The following is a 21,639-nucleotide window of genomic DNA, read 5'->3' on the forward strand; positions in this document are numbered from 1 at the left end:
CCCGGCGGCTCCTGCAGGGTCTGCAGAGAGGAGCATTGGAGAAGAGGAAGAGGAGAAGCGCCAGAGTTTTCTGAAGATGAGGGCGTGTGTGCTGGTTCTGGCTTTGTCCCTGGTTCTGACCGTGTGCGTGGCCCGGTCTCCGTACCAGACGGTGCTGCAGCACAGCCGGATCCGAGGCCGGCAGCAGGGGTGAGTGTCCCGCCGAACCGAGGTGAGGGGAAGCGGATCGGAACAGCGTTGGCCATCTGCGCGGTTCCGAAACCCCCTCCCCTCCCTCCACGCCCCTCTCGGGTCCAACTTTGGGTTCATTCGAACTTGTAATGTCTTGTTTTGCGTCCTGGACATTTGACAAAACTGTTTCTTGATCAATTCGGTCACTTTTTATGCACGAATTAAGATTTTTAGGTAGAAAACAACTGATCTAAGGAACAATAAACTTTTAAAAGTATATGAGAATGATCATCATACATGTAAAAAAAAGATCATGTGTTTTTATGATTTTCTTTAAAAGACGATTTAAATGATAAGATTATAAATCCAGTCCAGCCTTTATATCACACTTTGGAGTCTAAATGTGTCAAAGCAGAATCCTTCCAACTTCTTCAAGTCCATTTTGTAGCAGCAGGAGTGTTCCTTCCTTCCTTTAAACTCTATTCTGTTTACCTGAGAGGCATCATGGGAAGCTGCAGGGTCAATGTAAAGTTTGGGTTGGGGTTCTGAGTCAAGTGAGTCCCAAACGCTTCTGGAATTTAAAGGGCAACACATCTTCTGTTGTTGTAGCTGAAGCTGTTGGAACACAGATGTAGCAGGACAGTGCTGGAATTATCCACTGAATGCTGGATTAGACTGGAGAATGTAAAAAATAAACATGTGAGGAAACTAAATTATGCCAGATATTAAAATAAAAATGCTAACTAGCTGCTGAATGTTAAGTTATTTCTGAAACGTTTTGCTACTTTATATCAAAAGTGATCAACAAATATCAGGAAACAGTTTTTATTGGTTGATCAATAGCACAACTTCTTCCACAACCAAATTTAGAGCCATTCTGAGACACTGAAGGCTTAGAATAATGAAAATACTAGTTCTCAAGTGACATGTAGAATCCAATTTTAGTTCAAAGACCCACTCCAATGAAAATGGTGTTTTTAACATGTTCTTGTAGCATTTTTCTCACGATGGAGGACATAAATAAACAAAATAAAGATGCATATTTCATTTTCTAGTATTTAGTTTAGTTAAAAAATTTTGATTCAAGAGCAGATGAAAAAATGGTGTTAGAAAAAGTTTGTGACAAGCAGTGACGACGAAAATATGCAGTCTCCCTGCTCCACTCCATTCTGATTCGTCCACCTGTCCACCGATAGATCCATGAACATCTTTGTTTTCCTCGTCTGAGCTGGAATCTGGATCAGAACTGTACGACTGGATAGCTCCAATATTTGTTGCAGAAATAATGTTATGTTGGGGTTGTGAGTGGCTGTAAGTTAGCGGAAGAGTGTAAACAGAGAGCTCTCAGTTATGGGTGACGAGAAGGACGGGCAGGGTTGCTCTGCGCCAACAGTCCCGTCCACAACTCAGAGGTGAATTTCTAATGAACTTCTGCTGCTCTGCAGAAACTATGTCCTAGAAAAAGACACAGGTTTTTGGATTTGGGCTAAAACTGACAATCATAATTAAAAGACCCCTGGGAACGCTTTGAAAATAGATCAAAAGGTGATCAGAGTGGGACTTCAGAGGATGAAAATGAAAATAAACACAAATTGTGAGGGAAAGGTTCAATAATGCCAAAACAGCTGAAACATCCACGAGGCAAATAAAACCTTTGGAGACAGAGACACAATGCCAAAAACATTGTAAACTTTAAAATGACAACATTAACACCAAATAAAATAATAAATGTCAAAGGCTTTGGAGAAACTGGATAAAATGGAAAAAATCTTTTTATTCAAATCAATGGGTTTAAAAGGAAATGCTTCAAATGCTAACTAACAGGACAGAACTACTGCTTTAACTGAAAGACTGAGAAAAGTTGAATAAAACATGTGAAGAAAACTGCTGAAAGTCTAAATGAAATGGTACTAAAACTAAAGCTGCAGCTGAAAAAAAGCCTCTAATGTTGAACTTCAAAACAAATACTGAACAAAATCACAGCAATGATCAACAGCAGATATATAAAACTAAGGAACAAGACGTTCCTCAGTTTATATGAACATTTAAAGAAGATGACTCCCAGATTTAAAGAACCATCTGTTCTCAGTTTGAATCTTGTCTTTCAATGAAACTAGAAGGGATAAATGTCTGTCAGAGAAAATCAATAAGGTAAAAAAAGCCAAACAAGGGGAAGTTAAGCTAATGCTGGATGATTTCTGCCTGTTTCCAGGCCAGATGTCAGGTCTGTATTCATGATACAGTGTGGGACGGTCCAGTCCCTGGTTCCAGCTCCTTGATCCAGTCTTGGGCTGTGTGTGCGTGTGCACGTGTGCACGTGTGCTGAACTCTCTGACTCACTCGTCTGCTCTGTTTCAGACCGAATGTTTGTGCCATGCAGCAAGTTAAAGGCTCTGACAAGAAATATTTCACCAACTGCAAACAGTGGTACCACCGGAAGATCTGCGGCAAACCCACGTGAGTCTGACCTTACTCCTGCCAAACCCAGCTGACAGAACTTTAAATCATACATCCTTTTCAGAGTTTAATGAAACCCAAACTGTCAGTGAAGGTTCTCATACCCAAAGGTAAGTTTTTGTAGTGGTTTGGACAAACGTCTGGGTCATCTCTGTAATCCAGACCTGAAATATCCGATGCATCAGGCTTAATCCAGACTGAAATGAGAGAGGAGGTCTGGAATCCGACCAATCCCAGTTCTTCGCTCCTGACTAGTAAACCCTTTCTAGATGGCTGGTTTTTGCAGATCATTGACAGGATTTTTGAACTGTTTTAACCAAAACCAGAATAAGAACCGAGTCTTGGTGGTTGTGTGTGGAAATCCTCAGTCACGGCCTCAGCCTGTCCACAAACACCTGAAACACATCTGTGTCAAGCACCTCAATGCCTCACCCAAACCCAAACTCGGACAGCTGTTCTCTGACGATTTAAACCCCTTAATGCTCCAAGAACGGTTTGGGGCAGTTAAACTCCTCTTTTCTAAAACAGAAGAGCAAAACACAAGCTAAGGATGATGGACAGACTATGAGGAACATCACCCACTGGTTTGATTGAAGGCCCCGTCTATTTCAACAGTCCTCTCATCTCTGGCGAAATATGACGTAACAGAAACCTAACTGTTCCAAAAATAGCCGAACAGTTGGGGCAAATATAGGTTAAGTCATTTTAAAACCACAAATCAACTGTTTAACCATAATGTACATGTCAAATAAAAAAAAAAGGCTTATGATAATTATATAGGCTATACTCATCTATCCATCTATCCACTGATCCCCTTTTGGGGTCAAGGGCTTGCTGAAGCCTGTCCCAGCTACTGTTGGGTGAAGGCGGGGTGCACCCTGAACAGGTCACCAGTCTGTTGTCCTTTATAGGCTATATATAATAAAACAAATGTTTTGAGGATGTTTTTTTTAAGGAATGGAGATTGATTTGCCCTGTGGTCTCCAGATAAGCTGAACTGGTTCCATTGACTTTTGTATTTTAAAATGGGTTTCAATCTGGAAGTTAAAGGTGGATCCCCAAAACAAACTGAGGCTGTCCAGAGTTTTCTCCTTGAATAATGTTGAATGGAAGTGTTTGTTTCAACTTCTAACACAAACAAAGCAACCGCAGAATGGATCTTCACTATTCTGCTTCTATGATTCCTAATCCAGAAGGCTCTCAGGGTTTCCTCACTAACAGAACCATCGGGTCGGGCCGCAGCAGTCAGTGGATTCACGCTGAGTCGGGATTAAGCGTTTTCCTCATCTTTCACTTGTTAAACTTTAGGTATTTTCCTGCAGCGTCTCTGTCGCTTTGGCTCATTTGATCCTGAGCTGCAGAGAAGCTCAGAGGTGGAGCTTCATGAGGACCTTCTCTGAGCAGGTGACATGGATCCATTGAGAATAAATGCCATGCTCACATGTTTGAAAGTTAACTTTCAATTCAAGTCTTTTTCCTTCTGTCAAATATTGATTTAGTCTCAAAAATCAAAGTGCTAAAAACATTTGGAATGATGTTTCTGTGAAGCATGATGAGTGAAGGTAAGTCAGCTAGGATGCAAAACACATTGATCTTTTGGTTTCAGTCTGAAAGTGAGAAAATGAGCCACAGAGTCTCAGATTCAGATCAGGAGAACACGCTGTGATGAAGCACGTTGATGAAAATTAACCGATTTGTGGAGATCGGTCGTTTTAACGGCTCCAGCAGGTACCGGAGCTGCTCAGCGTGTGGATCAGTCTTCATGTTGAAGCTCAAAGCTGCAGAGGAGCAGCACACTGTGCACAGAGGCGTGGAGCATTTCTGCTTCAGGACCCGAGCTGAAAGCTGAACCCTGCTTCAGTGGACCAGCATGCACGAGTGCACACCTGCGGGACTGAATAAACACATTCTTGAGCCACACTCAAGCGCTGCAGCGCTGCGTCCCTGCAGAGAGGTGAATGCGTCAGCGCAGGGAGGAAGATGAGGGGGGTCTCATGAAGGATTCAGGGACGGACTCATGTTTCCACAGAACCCCACCATTCTGAGCCAAAACAACAACTGTAGAGAACGGAGGACACACCTTTAGCATCAGAAGCCTTCTGTTCTCTGAGGTGATCCAACAAAACAGACATTGAAAGTTTATCACACATCTGTGACTTCAAAGTATTTAGAAAAATCTAAATTTGTCTCCTTTTCTGTTTCCTCTTCAACATTTTCCAAAGTTTCCATGTTCTTCCTAAAAAGGCCAGATCTTGCTCTTGAGGGGACGCTGGAGAAGTTGGTGGACTTTATTTTTTAGATCTTCTTTTCAAACACAACCCAGCTATTTGCTGTTTGATTGGCTGATAAAACTCAGATCTTCCTTCCTTCCCATCAAAGAACCCCATCACTTCCACTGTCTTTCAGAGATCCAACTTCACACATGAGCTAAACCTTAGTGAGACTAATCCACCATCATCCAGAAAGATCTACAACTTTCTGCTCCTCCATGTGTCCCAATGATAGCCAAGGGGGTTTTCAGGAAGACACCAGGCAGAGGTTCTTTGTCGGTTTTAGGAATCAAACCTTTAAAAAGCTCCTGTGATGCTGAAGTTGGAGCTTAAGTCAATGAAGCATTCCCTTTGGCAGTTCTACTTCTGGTTTAATCTGGTTTTGGTCCCTGTTTGGTCCTGGTCTGATCCAGAGCTGGTCTCCTCTGATGGTCCTCCTATTTTCCTGAACCCTGGCCCAAACCAACGTTTTCCTGTGAGACCCTGAGACCCTCTTGAGAATGAGGGACTCGTGAATTGTGCAGCCCGAAGTGCGCATTGCACGAGAAGCGCTCTTTATAAATAAACCCAGCCAGCAAGGCCAGGTGGGCCCCATATGGTTTAAAAGTGGGCAGAAAATGTGGGCCCCAGATGGGGTTGTCCACAGTTTCCATGGTGGCCCCACCTGTTTGCCCACATTGGCTTAAGTGGACACTCAGTGGGCTGGCTGCAGCAGGCTGCCCGGTGGACAACTGAGCTGTCCACCGGGCAGCGGAGCGTCCGGTCAGCACTAGCCAGCTGCCTGGTGGACAGCACTGAATGGAGATGGACTTTTGTCGACAGACCACAGAAAAGAAGAAGAGAACCAAAAGGAAACAATGCTCTTTGGGTTTGGAGGCAAATACAAACAATCACAGCATGAATCAGAAGAAGCAGCAATCATAAAATAGTTTGCAAATGTCCTCTGGGTAAATGTGGTGTATTGAGGAGCTGCAGATGGTTCTTTGTAAATAGTTCCTTTCAGGCTACAGCACTTCCAAAAGAGCAGGGACAAAAGGTTTGATCATTGCTCCTCTTCTCAGATGCAAACCAGGTGTGTGTTGGTGGGGGGGGGGCATTCATGCATGCTATGGAGTCCTACAGCTTGTCCCAAAGAAACAGAACATTCTACTTCTTCTTCAAAGGTTTGCTGGTTTTCTTCAAAGCGGCTCTTTTCCATCAATTCTTTGTCAAACTCTGTGGACAGAGTTTGTTATTATAATGTTTCTGCAGCCAAGAGGGAAAGACATTTTTGCTCCTGCAGTTTGGTGACACCGGACCGGATCTCTGGTTCTGTTTGTTTCATCAAAGCATTGTGGAGCTTTGAAGCAGTTTGGATGAAGAGGGGCCATACATTTCCCTTTTTCAGGCTGCGTTGGAAATGAGCTCCAGAATGGAGAAGCTGTAGGTTTTATTCATCGAAGTTACTTTAAGGGGAACTTAAGGGAGTCAGTTAGGCTGCTTCGGGTTTCTGGGCTCTTTTCTCCTTCCCTGTTTGGTTCTTGATCCTCAGGGAGAAAACCTTTGTGGAGGCCAGAGGCTCCATTCTGTCAGGTGATTGGTTAATCTCTGAGATGTTCTCAGTCTGATGATTCAGGTTCGTGTGAGTTGGGGGCGGAGCAGAGTGATGTCACTGTTCCTGCTGCACTTTTGGAATCAGGTAAATAAACTTTTTTCCTCTCAGAACAAACCCACGGGTGGGTTTCCATGGAAACAGCTGCCTCAGCAGTTCGGTGGTCAAAGCCTTCATCTGTTCCTCATTTGCCGTGTTTGCATTCTGCTCTTTAATTTGGCTTCATCTGCTTCTCGTTTCCTTCTTCTCCTTTCACATCTTTCTACTCTTCTTTCTTCACCTCCTGCTTGTGGTCTCTCTCATCCTCCTCTGATCCTTCCTGGTTTCCTCCAGACTTTTTCTATCAGAATCGGACTTTTTTCAGTAGACTGATGCGAGAAGAGAAGCTGTCTGAGAAGCCGACCAGGCGGACTCAAACCATACGAAAGCACAGACTCAGACACAGTTTGTGGGGAGAGTCAGTGTGGGGGTGTTTTCAGCGGGACAGACCTGTCTTTGTCTGTGCTGCTCTGAGTTTGGGGGTTTCTGTGGGAGAGGTCAGAGGGCCACACAAGGAACACTCATAACACCCCCACCCTCCTGAACCCAGCTGTTTAAACTCTGAGATCATGTCTGCATCTTTGAGGATGGCTCTGGCGTCAGCCAGATGTTCAGGTGCTGTCCTTGGAGCCCCGCCCACAAACACCTGAAAGAGGGACCCTTCTCCTTTCTCCTGATTTCCTCCTTTAAAAGTCTGAGCAAATCAAGAGAGTCTCTCAGGGTGGGTGTCGAGGCTGAGTTCCCCCCAAGCTGAAGAAGAGGGGGTTCTCTGAGCGGTCCAAAAGGATCCTCCTGTCTGGACATCAGAGCTCCTCCTCTCTGCTCCTCTTTATTTAAAGTATTTGGAGAAAAGTCAAGAACAGATAAACCCAGAAAGTAAGAGCAGCTTCATGAGGGGAACCCATGTTGCCTTTTCTTATTGACAGAAATATTAAGTTGAGTCAAGTCAAAGCAGCTGTTCTGCTGCCATGTTCTCATCCTGTCAGCTGTTGATGTCTCCTGGGCTTCACTCCCTTGACGTTCCTTCAGTTCACAGGAAGAACGCTGCAGCAAACACTGTCTAGTCTTCTGCTCATTTCTCCAACCGTTTTTGCAGATCGCTGTCTGACATCATCTTTTCATTCTGGTTCCTGTTTGCTACGCATGAAAGATGACACACTCATGCATGATGAATGTTTGCCTATCGATGCTTGAACACATTTTGTGTCTGAATTATAACAAACAAGCCCCCCCCCCCCCCCCAAATTCTGTAACAATTCTGTAACAATTCATCGATGAATACATTTCACAGCGGACAACAGACATATGATGTCAGCAAAAAATTATCATCCATCATTCCTGTCCACAGACATGTGACCGTCCAGTGTCTAGAATGTTCTAAGAATGTTCCCTTTGGATTCTGTGGATGTGGAAAAACAACAGTGGTGAACTTTAGGAAACTAGAATGTGAATGGATTTGACATTTATTCTAGTTTACTTGTTTGTTTGGACACTCGTTTAATTTACACTTGATGATCTGGAAGAAATCCAAGAATCTCTGTTCAGTAGCAGCTATTTCTGTCTGAGTCTCACTGGTGGAAGTTTTGGATAAAGACGTCCTGGATCCATTTTAGGTCAGTGAATCGGACCGTTCAAAATGAACCGATATTGACTATGAATGGTATCAGCAACCACAAATTATGGTATGAATTGAATCGAATAGTTAAAAAGAATCGTTACAGTCCTAAAATTGAGCATTTTCCTACCTGTCCACCTTCCCTCTGCTCTCTTTTTTTGTGGCCAACCACGGTCCTGCTTGTTTTTCAGTTCTTGCACTGATTGATGCTGAGCACCTAAATCAGGTGTGTTCAGTCTAACAGGACGTGGAATTACTTGAGTCGGCTAATCAGCAGAAAGCTGGTGAGGGAGGACTGGAACTCATTGTTGCAGTTTTTAACCTGGGGTTTGGGATGGGGGGGGGGGGGGTATTTATGAGTAGTCGTGTGAGGAAAATGCTGGTTTAAATAATGCATGTGCAAACGTTTACCTGCATTATTTAGAAAGAATGTCTATTAACAGTTTTACATTCAAACTGTGAAGTATCTCTAAGCGATTAAAGAAAGGAGGCGTCATTAAATCACTTCTTTGTGGTTTTGTGTGAAAGCACGAGGGACGGGTTTGATGTGCAGACATGAAGGTGGTGTTCCACAGGGCTGCATTATGGGTATGTCCTGTTTGTCTGCTTTCACTCTAGAGATCCGTCAGTTGCCCAAACATGGTTTGAAACGGAGGTTGCTGTTGGGAGAGATTTCCATGAAGGCTTCTCTGAGAAGTTCCTGTTAGGTTTTCACTGTTTTACGACCTTGAAATGTGACTGAAGCTTCTGTGAAGCTGCAGGTTTACTTTGGAGCAGCTTCAGGTCTGAATCAGAGGATGGTGTTTCCGCCAGCCGGCGCTCTGCTGCTGCTCGCCGTGGCTCCTGACTGTCGTTAAACTCATATTTTCTCTGCTGGATGTTTCTGGAATGTTCCCCTTGAGCGGCTTGACCCGCCGGCTGAATTACTGCGACCTCACTCTGTTTGTTTTGTCAGAAATCCACAGCAGCCATCTTTGTTTATGTGGAGAACAAACGGGAGTGAAGTTTCCATCTGCTCTGATAATCAGTCCAGTGTGTGCCAGCACGCTCGCTCACACGGTAGCTGATCTCCATCTGTTTACATTCACCACAGGAGCTCTGGAGCTTCTCTCCGTCTGCAGACGGAGGCTCTTACTCGGTTAAGGAGGCGGCCTGACTCTCCTCTGAAATAAGACCTGACCTCCTCTGTGGCTGTTTTTGATGGAAGCTGACAGTTTTCAGCAGAAATGGGGGAAGTTTTGGTTCTTTCGGACCTCAGGGAAGTTCATGACGGTGTTTTCTCAGTGGGATGATTGCTGGAGGGGATACTGATGAAAAGTCTCTCAGCAGAGGAGGCCCTTCACCTCAAAGCTCCAGCTTTTCATTTGGTGATTTCCTGCTGAACAATAACTTTAATATTTAACGTCTTCATCAGATTAGTCTGTCTTGCTTAGGTTCCTATAAGTCACATGTGTCAAACTCAAGGCCCGTGGGCCAAATGTGGCCCTCCATGTCATTTTATGTGGACTGCGAGAGCATAAAAGTTTTTCATTTCTTTTAATAAAAAATAAAAATAGGTGTGTATTTATTCATATCCAGGGGGAATCGAAGTTGAAATATGGAATTGGGCAATGTATATTAGGAACTTAAACACTGTCCACATAACCTAACCTGACAGAATCAATTGTAAAAGGATTTATGTTAAAGTAACAAGCAAGATTAAGGAGTAGCTAGATTAATTTTTCATTAGATTTAGTTACATGTATAAGTTATATCTGGCCCTTTGAGGACAGCAGCTATGCTGATGTGGCCCTCAGTGAAAATGAGTTTGACCCCCCTGCTTTAGGATGTTAGAAAGCTTTTCTCCTCCTTCATGTTTAGTTTGATTTATTAAATCTACAGATTTTTTTTCTGTAGGGATGCCATAATTTAAAAGCTAACTGTATGTTTTGAATTGAATCATGAGAGTGCATCATTGCATCTGCACTCCATACATTTACATATGTTTACATTGAAAGTGTCAAACACTAACTTTAAGAATTTATTATTTATTGTTTTATTTCATTGCACCGGGCTTAGTATGAGCCAATTAAAAGTGTTTTCCTCATTGTTATTGGCTTATAAGCGAATTAAAAAAATACTTTTCCCACATTTTTTATATTTTGCTGCTGTTTTATGAAAACACGGATCATCTGTTGAACTGAAACAACAAAAATCGAGGTTTGAACTGAATCGTTGGGATTTTCTGTCCCGTTGATGAGAAAATAAAAGTTCCTCCTCCTTGGAACAAGGATGAATCCTCACACTGAGACTGGAGACAAACTGACGCTCCTTCACAGAGAAAAATCTCCAGAATTGTGTTGAAATTGTCATCCTCTGTCTGCAGCAGGAGCTTCCAGTCATGGCTTCTGTTTGACGCTTTAAGGATTTTTGCTTCCTTCTGCAGCTCCCTGGAGATCAATTACAACACCTGAGGTCTGGAGGTCTGGACCTGAGATCTTTGCTTCTCTTTGGTTCCTCTCTGCTGGTCATGGTTAGATTAAGAGGGGGGCCACACATTCTGTTGTACCAGACAGCTGCTGTTGTTGGGCATGTTTGGTCTCATGTGTCTTTAGAGTACATGATGAAGATCACTGCTGCATCACGTTCTTTCAAACTGGAATCTTCAGACTATAGACGTCTGCTAGACCTGAATGACAAATGCTCAGAACTAAGTTGAACCTGCAGGTCCTTTTGTTCCACAGACGCTACGGAGTTTAGTTTGCATTTCAGATTCAACACAGATGTTTTCTGACTTTGTGAGCAGGAACATCCTCCTCATCTCTGAGTCTGAATCATGTTCTGCAGAACTTTGTCTCAACAAACATTTAGAGACCTAAAGGTGCTTCTTCTGCTTGCTTCAGCTTTCCTTGTGTTCCTTATCAAGACTTTGGAGACCCCAAAGACATTTAGTCTAAACTTTATTCAAGTAAATGCTGTCATAATCCAGGGAGAATTATGAAATGTCAAACAAACCTCTCATCTCATGCAGTCAGGACACGTTTATGCCTCTGACAAAACCCTGAGGCCAGATTCCACTTCTCTCAGAGGAAATGAGCTTTATGATGCCAGACAACTGCTGCACTTTTATTATGGAAATCTCTCCAGGACTGTGAGGACTGTGCACTGCATGCATGTGTCGTTACAGCCCACATGCTGCTGGAATCTCAGCAGGTTTCCCTCAGCTCCCTCTGGTCCCTGATGCCTGTAAATCCTGCATGTCCTGTGCTCTTAAACCTGCCATCACTGATGAGTTTCAACTCACAGAATAAGGGGTTCTCCTGCCCCTCTTCTAGTCCATTTAGTTCCATATGAGTCCTTCTTTGTACCTCCTCCCTGGCATGAACTTTAGGACAGAATGTTCTAGTTTTAGCTTCAGTTTTTGGCTTCAGAACCAGGCCGGTTCCACCTGCAGGAGGCGTCTATATCTGCTGGACCTCCTCAAATCTATAAAAACAATAATTTAGGATTCTGTGGCTTCTGCAGAGCTAAAACTCTTGGAGAAGTTCTCACCTCTTGTTTCCTGTTCAGACTGCAGCCTGAAGCTCCACACAGCAGCTCAGGATCTGTCTCCAGACTGAAGGTCAGCTGTCAGACATGTTGTTTCAGGATGTCAGTCATTGGAAAATGGCAGTCATTCTCCGCTCCTCACCTTCTTGCAGTTTCAGCTCCATAAAAGGCTCGAAGCCCTTTCTGCGCTCCGTTATCTGATCAGACTCACCTCAGTTTAAAAGCAGGTGGTTTTAGGTTTGTTTGGACTATAAAACCTGAGAGCTGAAAGACTTTCAATGGGCTGTAGACGCCTTCATGGGGATTGTAAAGTTGTCACGTATCGTCAAAGTTTGGCTCCAGATCCAGATCCAAGGGGAGGTCCAGGTTCAGTGTGCAGCCAGAGCTGACAGGCTGTGAAATGTGTGGAGTAAAACTGTGTAAGTGGAAGCTCTTTGCTGTTGACCTTGGAGAAACTGGAGAAAGATGGAGGAGCTCATAACGTGATCATCTTTCACAGAAGCCTTTATGGTCTCCTGGTTTGAAGGAGGCCATTTTTCTGGACTTAACGTGTTTCTCCCGGAAAAGCTGAGGGCGGACCCACTGATGTGTGTTGTGTTCCTGCAGGGTGATCACATATGAGTGCTGTCCAGGTTACGAGAAGATTTCTGGAGAGAAAGGCTGTCCTGCAGGTACGACACGGGAACTCCGACCCAAGCCAGCGTAAGAGATGATCGAGAATTTCTTCTGATGACTGTTGCCTTCCCTGCAGCGCTGCCTCTGGTGAACATCTACAACACTCTGGGCGTAGCGGGAGCCTCCACCACTCAGCAGTACTCGGAGCGAGCCGACCTAAGGAATGAGATCGAGGGTCCTGGGAGCTTCACGTTCTTTGCTCCCAGCAATGGGGCCTGGGCCAACCTGCCAACAGTCAGTAGGAGACACCAACGCACATTGACCTAGATATGATGATGCTCACAAGGGTCTGCCCGCTGCAGGAGATCCTGGACGCCCTGGTGAGCAACGTGAACATCGAGCTGCTGAACGCTCTTCATTACCACATGGTAGACCAAAGGCTGACATCTGAGGAGCTGAAGCACGGCTCCGTCTTCACCTCCATGTACCAGGACTCAACCGTGCACATCCACCACTACAAAAACGGGGTAAACACACACAGCAGCAGCATCTCACATGGCTTTGCTTCAAAGCAGATCCCCTGTCCAGCAATGAAACAGACAGAGGTGGCCTCCTGAACCTGACACTTCTGAACAACACAAACCTTTTTATGGGAAGTGTAGAGTTTATTTAAAAGGTTGTAAAAAAATACACTTATTTTATAGGGAGAAAACACAGAAAAGTCATTTGTTTTATATGCAACATTTATTACTTGTTGCTTCAAGTCAAGTAGGATTTAATGATTCATTTTAGCAACAATTCGATTCATATCATAATTGCTGATACGAATCCTTCATTTTTGGTTCCCTTTAATTCTCTGACCTAAAATGAAGGATCCAGGACATCTTTGGTAAAAAAAACTTCAACCATTCTGACTCAGAGAGATAATCAGATCATCAAGTGTAAATTAAATATATGTATAAAACAAACAAGTAAACAAGAATGGATGTCAAATCCATTCCCATTTTAGTTTCCAAGAGTTGTTTGTTTTTCCATCATGTGTGTGTTGTCTGCTGTGATGACACTTGGTTGTTTTTACGCTACAGTAAAACAAACCAACTATGGCTGTGTCTGAATTCCCTCCCTACTCTAACTACTAAAAAACGATATAGTGCGGGACGACGTAGTGCCCTAGATTTTAAATACAATTCGGACACCATGCTCACATGCTACTTTTTTTTTAAACAGGAAATATGACATCATCGATTTCAGGAAGTAAAAATCAAATTGATATGAGCGCTTTGTGATGACCATTCATGTATTCTGAAAATAAAAAAGGTTCATGGTTTATTAAAAAATACATTTAAATACCTTTTTTTTGCAAAAATTGTTCAAACGCAATGCATTGTGGTATATATTTATGAGCATCGATGCAAACTGGTTTTTCGCCAAGACTTCTGGGAAATTTCTAGGGCACTGGATTTTGGAATTGTAGACTCGGACAGCAATACAAAATGGCGAACTACTACTAGTGAGTAGGGATTCGGACACAGCCCATGACTCAACCCAAATGGTATTTTTCAATATCAATATAATCCATTTATTTTATTTTGAAATGATTTTGTAATGGTTTAGGTCAATTCCATTTAATTCGATTAAGAACTTGCTTCTTACAGATTGGTCTGGTTGGAAAAATGGATTTATCATTTATCCATTAATCGCAACACCGTTACAAATTTGGGATGGGTGGGAACTTAGCAAAACACGGTTGCTTATTCCAAAACGCTGAATAATCTTTGGCCAAAATGAGAAAAAAGGCAGATATTCAAGGATTGTTTTCATCAATTTATTTGATTTAAGCCTGCAATGTCAAAAAGATTGTGCTACACCCTTAATTCTTTCCAGTCTAAAGGAATGAAAACACTTGAGTGTTTTATGTTTATTAATGAAAAGAAATGGTTAACAGTGACCTTAATTAAACAAATCTAGCCCAAGTCTGGAACCTTGTTAAACACCAGATTTAACGGCATTGAAAAGTAACTGAATGAGGCAGCAAACACAAGCTACAACCCATCAGTTTGATTTAAGATGGTTTGGTCCGGTACATTATAACATGTTTGAACAAATGACATCCGGATTGGAAATGTAAAAACGTGAAATAAACACAGCTTAAAATATTTGCAGTGTGTACTGTCTGCATGGCATGTGACAAGCTTGCAGTCACATCATGCTGTACTCCATGTTGTAGCTTGACTTTGTCCTGACAGTCAGTGGAAGCGTATCGACCCTTTGTGCCAGCTCTGTATCAGTGCTTGAGACATCCATCACACTGGTGGACGTGGTCTGTGCAGTGACACACTTTCACGCATCTCGCAGATCATCACAGTGAACTGTGCACGTCTCATCAAACCTGATCAGCACGCCACCAATGGGATCGTGCACGTGGTCGACCGTGTCATCACGGCCACCAGCAGTGATCTGCAGGTGATGGTCGACATCGAGGACGACCTGGAAACGCTGAGAGTGAGTATGCCGAGTCCACAAAGACTTTTGGCGTATCCTTGTAAAGCTTTGGAGAAACATTATTTACTGTCAATCTCAGTACCGATGACAGTATAGAATCCTTTCAAAAGGTGGATCTACTGCAGTTCTCTGATTCCGTGGCCTTTGGCTTAAAGGAAGTCTTTGGGTCAGCTGTGGGGAACTGAAATTTCAACTTCTGGTTTCCTACATTTGTCTTTCAGACAGCCATGGCTGCTGCAGGTTTGACCACCATGCTGGAGGGTGAAGATCAGTACACTATTTTTGCTCCAACAAATGAAGCCTTTAACAAGATTCCTGCAGATACCCTGACAAGGATCCTGGGAGACCCAGTGGCCCTGAAAGGTGCCTCCAAAACCTGTTTGATGCATTTCAGACAGCTGTAGTGTGACAGCTCAGGTAAAGTCCGTTTCTGTCTTCAGACTTGCTGAAGAACCACATCATTAAGCACATACACTGTGCCGAGTCCATCGTGTCAGGAACCCCAATGGAGACTCTGCAGGGGACTGTTCTGGAGGTGGGCTGTGATGGAGAACAGATGACCCTGAATGGAAAGGCCATCGTCACCCTGAAGGACAAGCTGGGAACCAACGGAGTGATCCACTACATCAACGAGCTGCTGATCCCGGACTCTGGTACTGCAGCGCCGTAGCTGTGTGTGAACCCTGTAATATCATTCTGTTACATACAATAGGATGTGGCAGAACCTGCTCACACTGGTACTTATGCCTTCAGTAGCCCGGGCGTTTATTCCAAAAATATGGCAGCCAGCAGGCATTTAGAAGAGACAGGCATCAGTTGGAGACTCGCTTTTATTCCATTGCAGACAGAATGGTGATGGTTAAAGGCTTCATTTTGTGGTGAAATTGGGTAAAAAAAATGTTGAACATTACAGAATTTATTGAAATAGTGAAAACATTGTAGTATGCTCTGCGAACGTTTCTTTTCTCTTTGAAGCATCATAAACCTCTGTATCAAAAATCCTCTTTGCTTCCATGTGGATCATTTTCCTGGTGACAAATGCACCGTTTCGTCTTTGCTCAATAATCTATCTTAAAACCAGTACTACTAATTCGTCGCTAACCCTCCACCAGGCAATCCTTTCTGCAGCCGTCTTCCCAGTATTACCCATCTGCTTGCGCCACTCTGGTATCCGCCCCAAAATGTCATGCAGATTTCTCACCAGAATGTTCTCTGGCGAATGCCACTGCACAAAATGTAAACACTAAATGGAATGAGTGTTTCTTGGTAATTGCTACTCTGACTGTGTTAGTATCAGTAATGGCGTCTGTTACTGTTACCATGATTATTTGTAACTCCATTACTAGAACTAGTATTGGTAATATTAATAAAATGTCAGTGCTAACATTTGAATATACATTAGTTGTAAGTGTGTTACCAGTGCTAGATCTGTAATAAAAATGGATACTGTAAAACCAGTTGTAGTATGAGTAATAGTATGAGGATTGTATTTGTATTATTATCAGTGTTACAGTATGTAGTACTTGTACTACAGTGGTGTGAGGTGTAGTATCTGGGTTTGTTTGTGTGTTTCAGCTAAAACACTGCTGGAGTTGGCTGAAGGTTCAACCGTTTCAACGGCCACTAAGTTTTTTGTTGACGCTGGTCTGTCCTCCCGGTTGACTGGTTCTGAGGCTCTGACCATGCTGGCTCCTCTGAACGAGGCCTTCAAAGGTGACACTCACCCGAGTGTGTGAGCACCTGTTTGTTTGTGTTTGTTTTAACCGCCTGATCACCCGCCCTGCAGGAAGCGAAACAATGAGTCCTGACCTCCGAAAGCTGTTGACCAATCACATCCTGAAGGACCAGCTGTCGTCCAAGTCTCTGTACCATGGTCAGGAGCTGGAGACGCTGGGGGGCCTTAAACTCAGAGTCTTTGTCTACAGAAACGTGAGAAACCCATCCATGCATGTTTCCGTTCATCCCTCCATCCACCTGTCCGACCATCCTTTAGTTCAATACAGTTTCTAAAGTCCACTTCTCTTCTAAAGTTGCCTCAAAGTGCTTCAAAAATGGAAAAAAGCATCATGCATACAATTCATTAAGATTGGGATAATCCAACTCAGTCCAGATAATATCAGTTTAAACAGATTACCTGTATTTAATTCATCTAGCCGTCCATTCTGGCTCTCATCTTTTTCCCCATCCATCTATCCCTCACTTCACTGCACGTTCGGACATCTGCATCTCCAGCATCTCTGTTGATGGTTTCAGTTTTTCACCTTCTTTTGACCCCTGGTCCTTTCTGGGACGTGGTTTAGAGACTTTACCACCTCAATCTAGATCCACATCTGGTTTAGGACCTGGACAAATGAATGGTCGCTTCTTACAAGTAGCTTCAATAACGGCATCTGTCAGTCTCACTGGATCACGAGGACCATGTGACTGGGTCATAGGAGCTTTTTAGAACAAGAACTTTAATGTAGTTTGTCTGATTGGAACAGAGGGTTATAAATAACCGGCTGATGGTGTACCTGGTTGTATTCTGATTGGATCTCCACAGCTGGATCTGGTTTAATTTCTTCCCAGACAGAGGTCTGTAGGTGTCTAGGATCTTCATGGTTCTCCCAGCAGGGCAGATAAACCCCTCTAGACTATATTTTCGTTAATAGTCTTGCCTGTCAAAAGTGGACATCTTTCTGACCTGTGTTTCCTGTGTGTATGTAGAACCTGTGCATAGAGAACAGTTGCATCGCTGCACACGACAAAGTTGGACGCCACGCCTCCATGTTCACCGTTGACAAAGTCCTTGTTCCACCAATGGGTACCATCATGGATGTTCTGAAGGCTGATAATCGCTTTAGGTGAGCCCCTTCATTGACGTTAGTCCATCAGTTTCTTCTCCTCTCAGAGGATATATGGTGTTATCAGAAGAACACAGTGGTCCCCCATCCAGACCAAAAACTGTTCTAGTTCTCCTGAACAAACATGGAGTCAGCACTGTTGGACGATGATAGGCTGGTTTATTCTGAAAAAAGACTAATATATCTGTGACTAAAACTTCCTGTTGCCTCCTACTTGCAGCATGCTGGTTGGAGCAATCCAGACGGCTGGAATGACGGAGCTGCTGAACCAGCAGGGGGCGCTCACCTTCTTTGCTCCTACAGACATGGCATTCAGGGAGATGCCCCAGGCGGAGCGAAGCAGGCTGCTGCGTGAGTGTAACTCTGTTTGGAACAGAACCTTTTAGATGTTTTTTACAGTGACGTAGACAGATTGATTTACGTTAGCTGAACCAGCCTCCCAGTGCTGTTCAGCCAGTAACGCAGTAGAAAATGTCTTGCTTATATTCTTTTCATGCTGAACACAAAAAAGAATCAAATGATTGTGGTAAAAAGAAAAACCTGTATTTGACATGTTTTGTTTCAGGGTTTTTTTTGCTTTTAACACTAGTAACAATCTTTAATTTCAGGTGGGATTATATGAATTTGATTCCTTCCGCTCCCTTTCAAGCCATCGTTAATTTAATGTCTAATCATCCTAAGTTTGATACGTCTTTTTTTTCTTATTTGATTGCTTGAAATAAACCATTTCAAATCAAAAAATCAATTCAAAATTTCACTTTGACATTTACCTACTTTAGCAACTTCACTACAGCTGTTAAAAGAAAAAAAGGCCAAAAATGCCATAATGACAAATTGTCTCTCACTTGACACTTCAATTGATCCATCTCTGCATGTCTGACAAGTCCAGGATGGAGTGACATCATATCCTCTGAAGATAGAGTGTACAGAGCAGAAAAACAAAAAGGTCATGTGACCCCACAGCCTGTCTGTCCTTGTTAGCAGTTGTTAGTGAAGCGGGGTTTGTTTAAGGTGGACCTGGAGCCAACCTGTCTATTTATGTTGCAGGTAACTCTCAGCAGCTGTCATCCGTGCTGCGGTTGCACGTGGGGGACGGCGTGCTGGTCAGCGGGGGGATCAGCTCTCACGTCAGACTGCTGTCTCTGCAGGGAGAGAAGCTAGAGCTGAACATGGTCAGGGTTCCTCTCTGGTTGGTTCAAAGAGTCCTGTTCTCGATGGTGGATTTCACTGAAAGGGCCGTCTTTGTGTTTTAGCGGAACTACACCATCTACGCCAACAAGGTCCCCGTGGTCGAGGCGGACCTGATGGCGACCAATGGGGTCGTTCACGCCGTCAACAGCATCATCAAGTCCCTGCGTGAGTCTAACTTTCAGACTCTTCAGATGATTGTCTAAAACTTTTCCCAACATTTTCAGGTTCATCTTGTTCCATCTGCTGCTTTTCACTGATTTCAGTCCAAGTACCTGAACCTCTTTAAGGGATTTGTTGTTTTCTCTTCAGTACAGACACACAACACTGCTTTATCACTCTGGTTAGTTTCTATTGTCAGCTCAAATCTCTCCTTATTTGGAGTGAAAGTGTTCTGAAAGTGGAACGTGGAAGGAGCGCAGTAAAAATAAGTGACTAAAGGCCTCAGAAATCCTGGAGACCTGTTGATCAAATCCATGTTAAAGGTCTTGAGACATTCTGGCCACCAAGATTACAAACAGGTCTGCAGGATTTCTGCACAGAAGCTTGCTTTGAGTGTCTTGTCAGTCATCTATGCTTTGCTGCTCTGAATCTTTTATGACAAACAATGAAAGTAAGTCCTGTTGGAGGCAAAGGAAATAACAGGAAAAGATATATTGAACATAAATCCCCCCAAAAAAACAGATGCAATGAAACTATCAGATCTTTCAGGCAACATACTGGAGGTTCCTCCTGGATTTGACAAAGATCCACACAAAGCCAGTCTGGTTAATTCAGGTCTCAGAACAAAAAAACAACAGGGAACATCATTTTCCTCCCAGAATTTCTGCTATGTCACTGTCAGCAGTTTTATGTAGAAATGGTTTCTGGCAGTCGATGCGAGCACTTGTTCCCATGCAAGTTTCAGTGTTTTTACACCTTCATTCAGACAGATTTGTATTTTTAAGTGTTGTTTCCATCACCATTTCTGATAAAGTTGAGTTTACCCTTTTATCTGTTTTTTTTTTTCAAAAACTGAAGTGGAACAACCCCCCACCTAAAAAAAAAACAAGTTCCAACAGCTGATCATTTGTCCAAACAAGCCGTTGCCAGGACAGACGTCCAAGAAGATGAAAAGCAGCTGGTCCCACCAATCCCCTGATTGAATCAATGAGAAAGCACCACGTTTACTCAACAGATATTTTTAAATGTCTTCTTAGTTCCTCCTTTTTTCAGATTTGCACAGTTTTTTCTCTGCTCCAAGCACACGGAGCTTACCTCATTTCCTCCTTTTGATCCTCTTCATCCATTTGGCCTATGAAGTGCGTCTCCACATTCACACTGAGGTGAACCGGACCAGAGTTCATCTGCAGGTGAAAAGACACCCCCACTCTGGTAGGCCGGAGTTCTCTTGTTTGGTCCAGAGTTCAGGTGAACTTTCATACCTGACAAACCAAGAGGACCGTCAGAAGAAATCAGCTCTGGTGTGAATGCTCTATAAGATCACAAGAACATGATGATGATGATGATGATGATGATGACAAAGCTGGCTGCATCTGGAAATCCTCATCCTTTTTTTTTGTTCAGTTAATGGAACTGAGTTTGATGGTGTTTCGTGTGCTTTAGGGGGAGCAGCAGGAACCTGGTGTGAGTCTGGTTGGTGCTGATGCTCTGCTGTTTGTGTGTCTGCAGCTCCAAAGGTGGACAGAGAGCAGGCAGACGGACCGTCTGCTCAGATGAGATCAGCTGCGTCCTTCAGGGTGAGAGCGGCTCACTGAACGGACGGGCTTCACCTGTGACCCTCACATGAACTTGAGAAACACATTCACCTCCCTCAGCAGAACGCTGACGCCTTTCTCTGTGCTTTGCAGGTGGACTCCAGGAGCTTCAGGAACGGTGAGTGTCTGATGTTCAGTTTGAGCAAAGCGGGTCTATGGTGTGATTCTGTGTGTTCTTTCAGATGATCTTTTTCAGAAGGTTCTGAAGAGCCACTCCAGCAGGGCGATGAAGAACAGCCAGTAATGAGACAAAAAGCAGGACCATGAGGACCTCTGAGGGACCAGCCATCAGTTCCTCTGATACCTGGTTGGTTTGAGGTTCTGGGTGGGCTTTCTGTTCCTGTGTGACAAGGAGAAATGCTGTTTCTAGAAGTTTTTACATTTGTTACCAAACCAGTGTTTTGTGCTGAAAAAACAGTTCATTCACACTTCCTGAGTGGTCTTTTGTAAGGAGTATTTTTCCTGGAGTCCTCCTGTCAAACAGACACTATGAGGAGAACCTTCAGGAGCTTTCCTTTGAGTTTTTGTAAAATAAAGCTGAAATGCGACCTCGCCATGTCTCTTGTGTCCATTTTGTCCAAACTTTAGGACTCTGTGATCCATAAACCACGATGAGAAAACAGGGTTTTATTCAGAAATAGAACACTGAGAACCAATAGACAAGGAGTGTTAACTGCCAGACAAACAGAGATGACGGGTGGGGTCAGAGGGGGGGCTGAGAACCTCCTCATTTCTCAACATAAATATATATACAAACTCAATCACACTTCTGTGTAATCCAACTCTCCACACTACACTCAATTTCCTCCCTCTTTTATAAGTGTAGAAATAGAAATAGAAATATCTTTATTGTCATTGTACATGTACAACGAAATTACAGTGCAATTTTTTCCGGTGGTATAAAAAGTTAAATTAAGAATAAAAAAATAAAAACTAAACTGCGACATAAGACAATATAAGAAAGATATGTTAAAACTATAAAAAGGAGGTTGCACCTTCTCCAGTTATTGCAAGTGTAATAGACAATGGGTGGAAATAGTAGGTGATCAGAAAGACACCGCCA

The 21,639-nt window shown here is 43.4% G+C and overlaps 1 protein-coding gene across 1 annotated transcript; it reads left to right on the forward strand.

The window, feature by feature from the left end:
• tgfbi (transforming growth factor beta induced) lies at positions 1 to 21,129 on the forward strand. The gene is made up of 17 exons (XM_004086483.4): positions 1 to 189; positions 2,530 to 2,628; positions 12,278 to 12,342; positions 12,423 to 12,580; positions 12,649 to 12,813; positions 14,642 to 14,788; positions 15,010 to 15,151; positions 15,229 to 15,441; positions 16,364 to 16,501; positions 16,575 to 16,717; positions 17,495 to 17,631; positions 17,852 to 17,982; positions 18,679 to 18,803; positions 18,885 to 18,987; positions 20,491 to 20,558; positions 20,670 to 20,694; positions 20,759 to 21,129. The coding sequence occupies exons 1-17, from the start codon at positions 77 to 79 to the stop codon at positions 20,818 to 20,820; spliced, it is 2,034 nt and encodes a 677-aa protein (XP_004086531.1). The 5' UTR covers positions 1 to 76; the 3' UTR covers positions 20,821 to 21,129.
• The last annotated feature ends 510 nt before the right edge of the window (positions 21,130 to 21,639 follow it).

Source organism: Oryzias latipes, chromosome 10 (genome assembly GCF_002234675.1).
Source record: "Oryzias latipes chromosome 10, ASM223467v1".
NCBI classification, from domain to species: Eukaryota; Metazoa; Chordata; class Actinopteri; order Beloniformes; family Adrianichthyidae; genus Oryzias; species Oryzias latipes.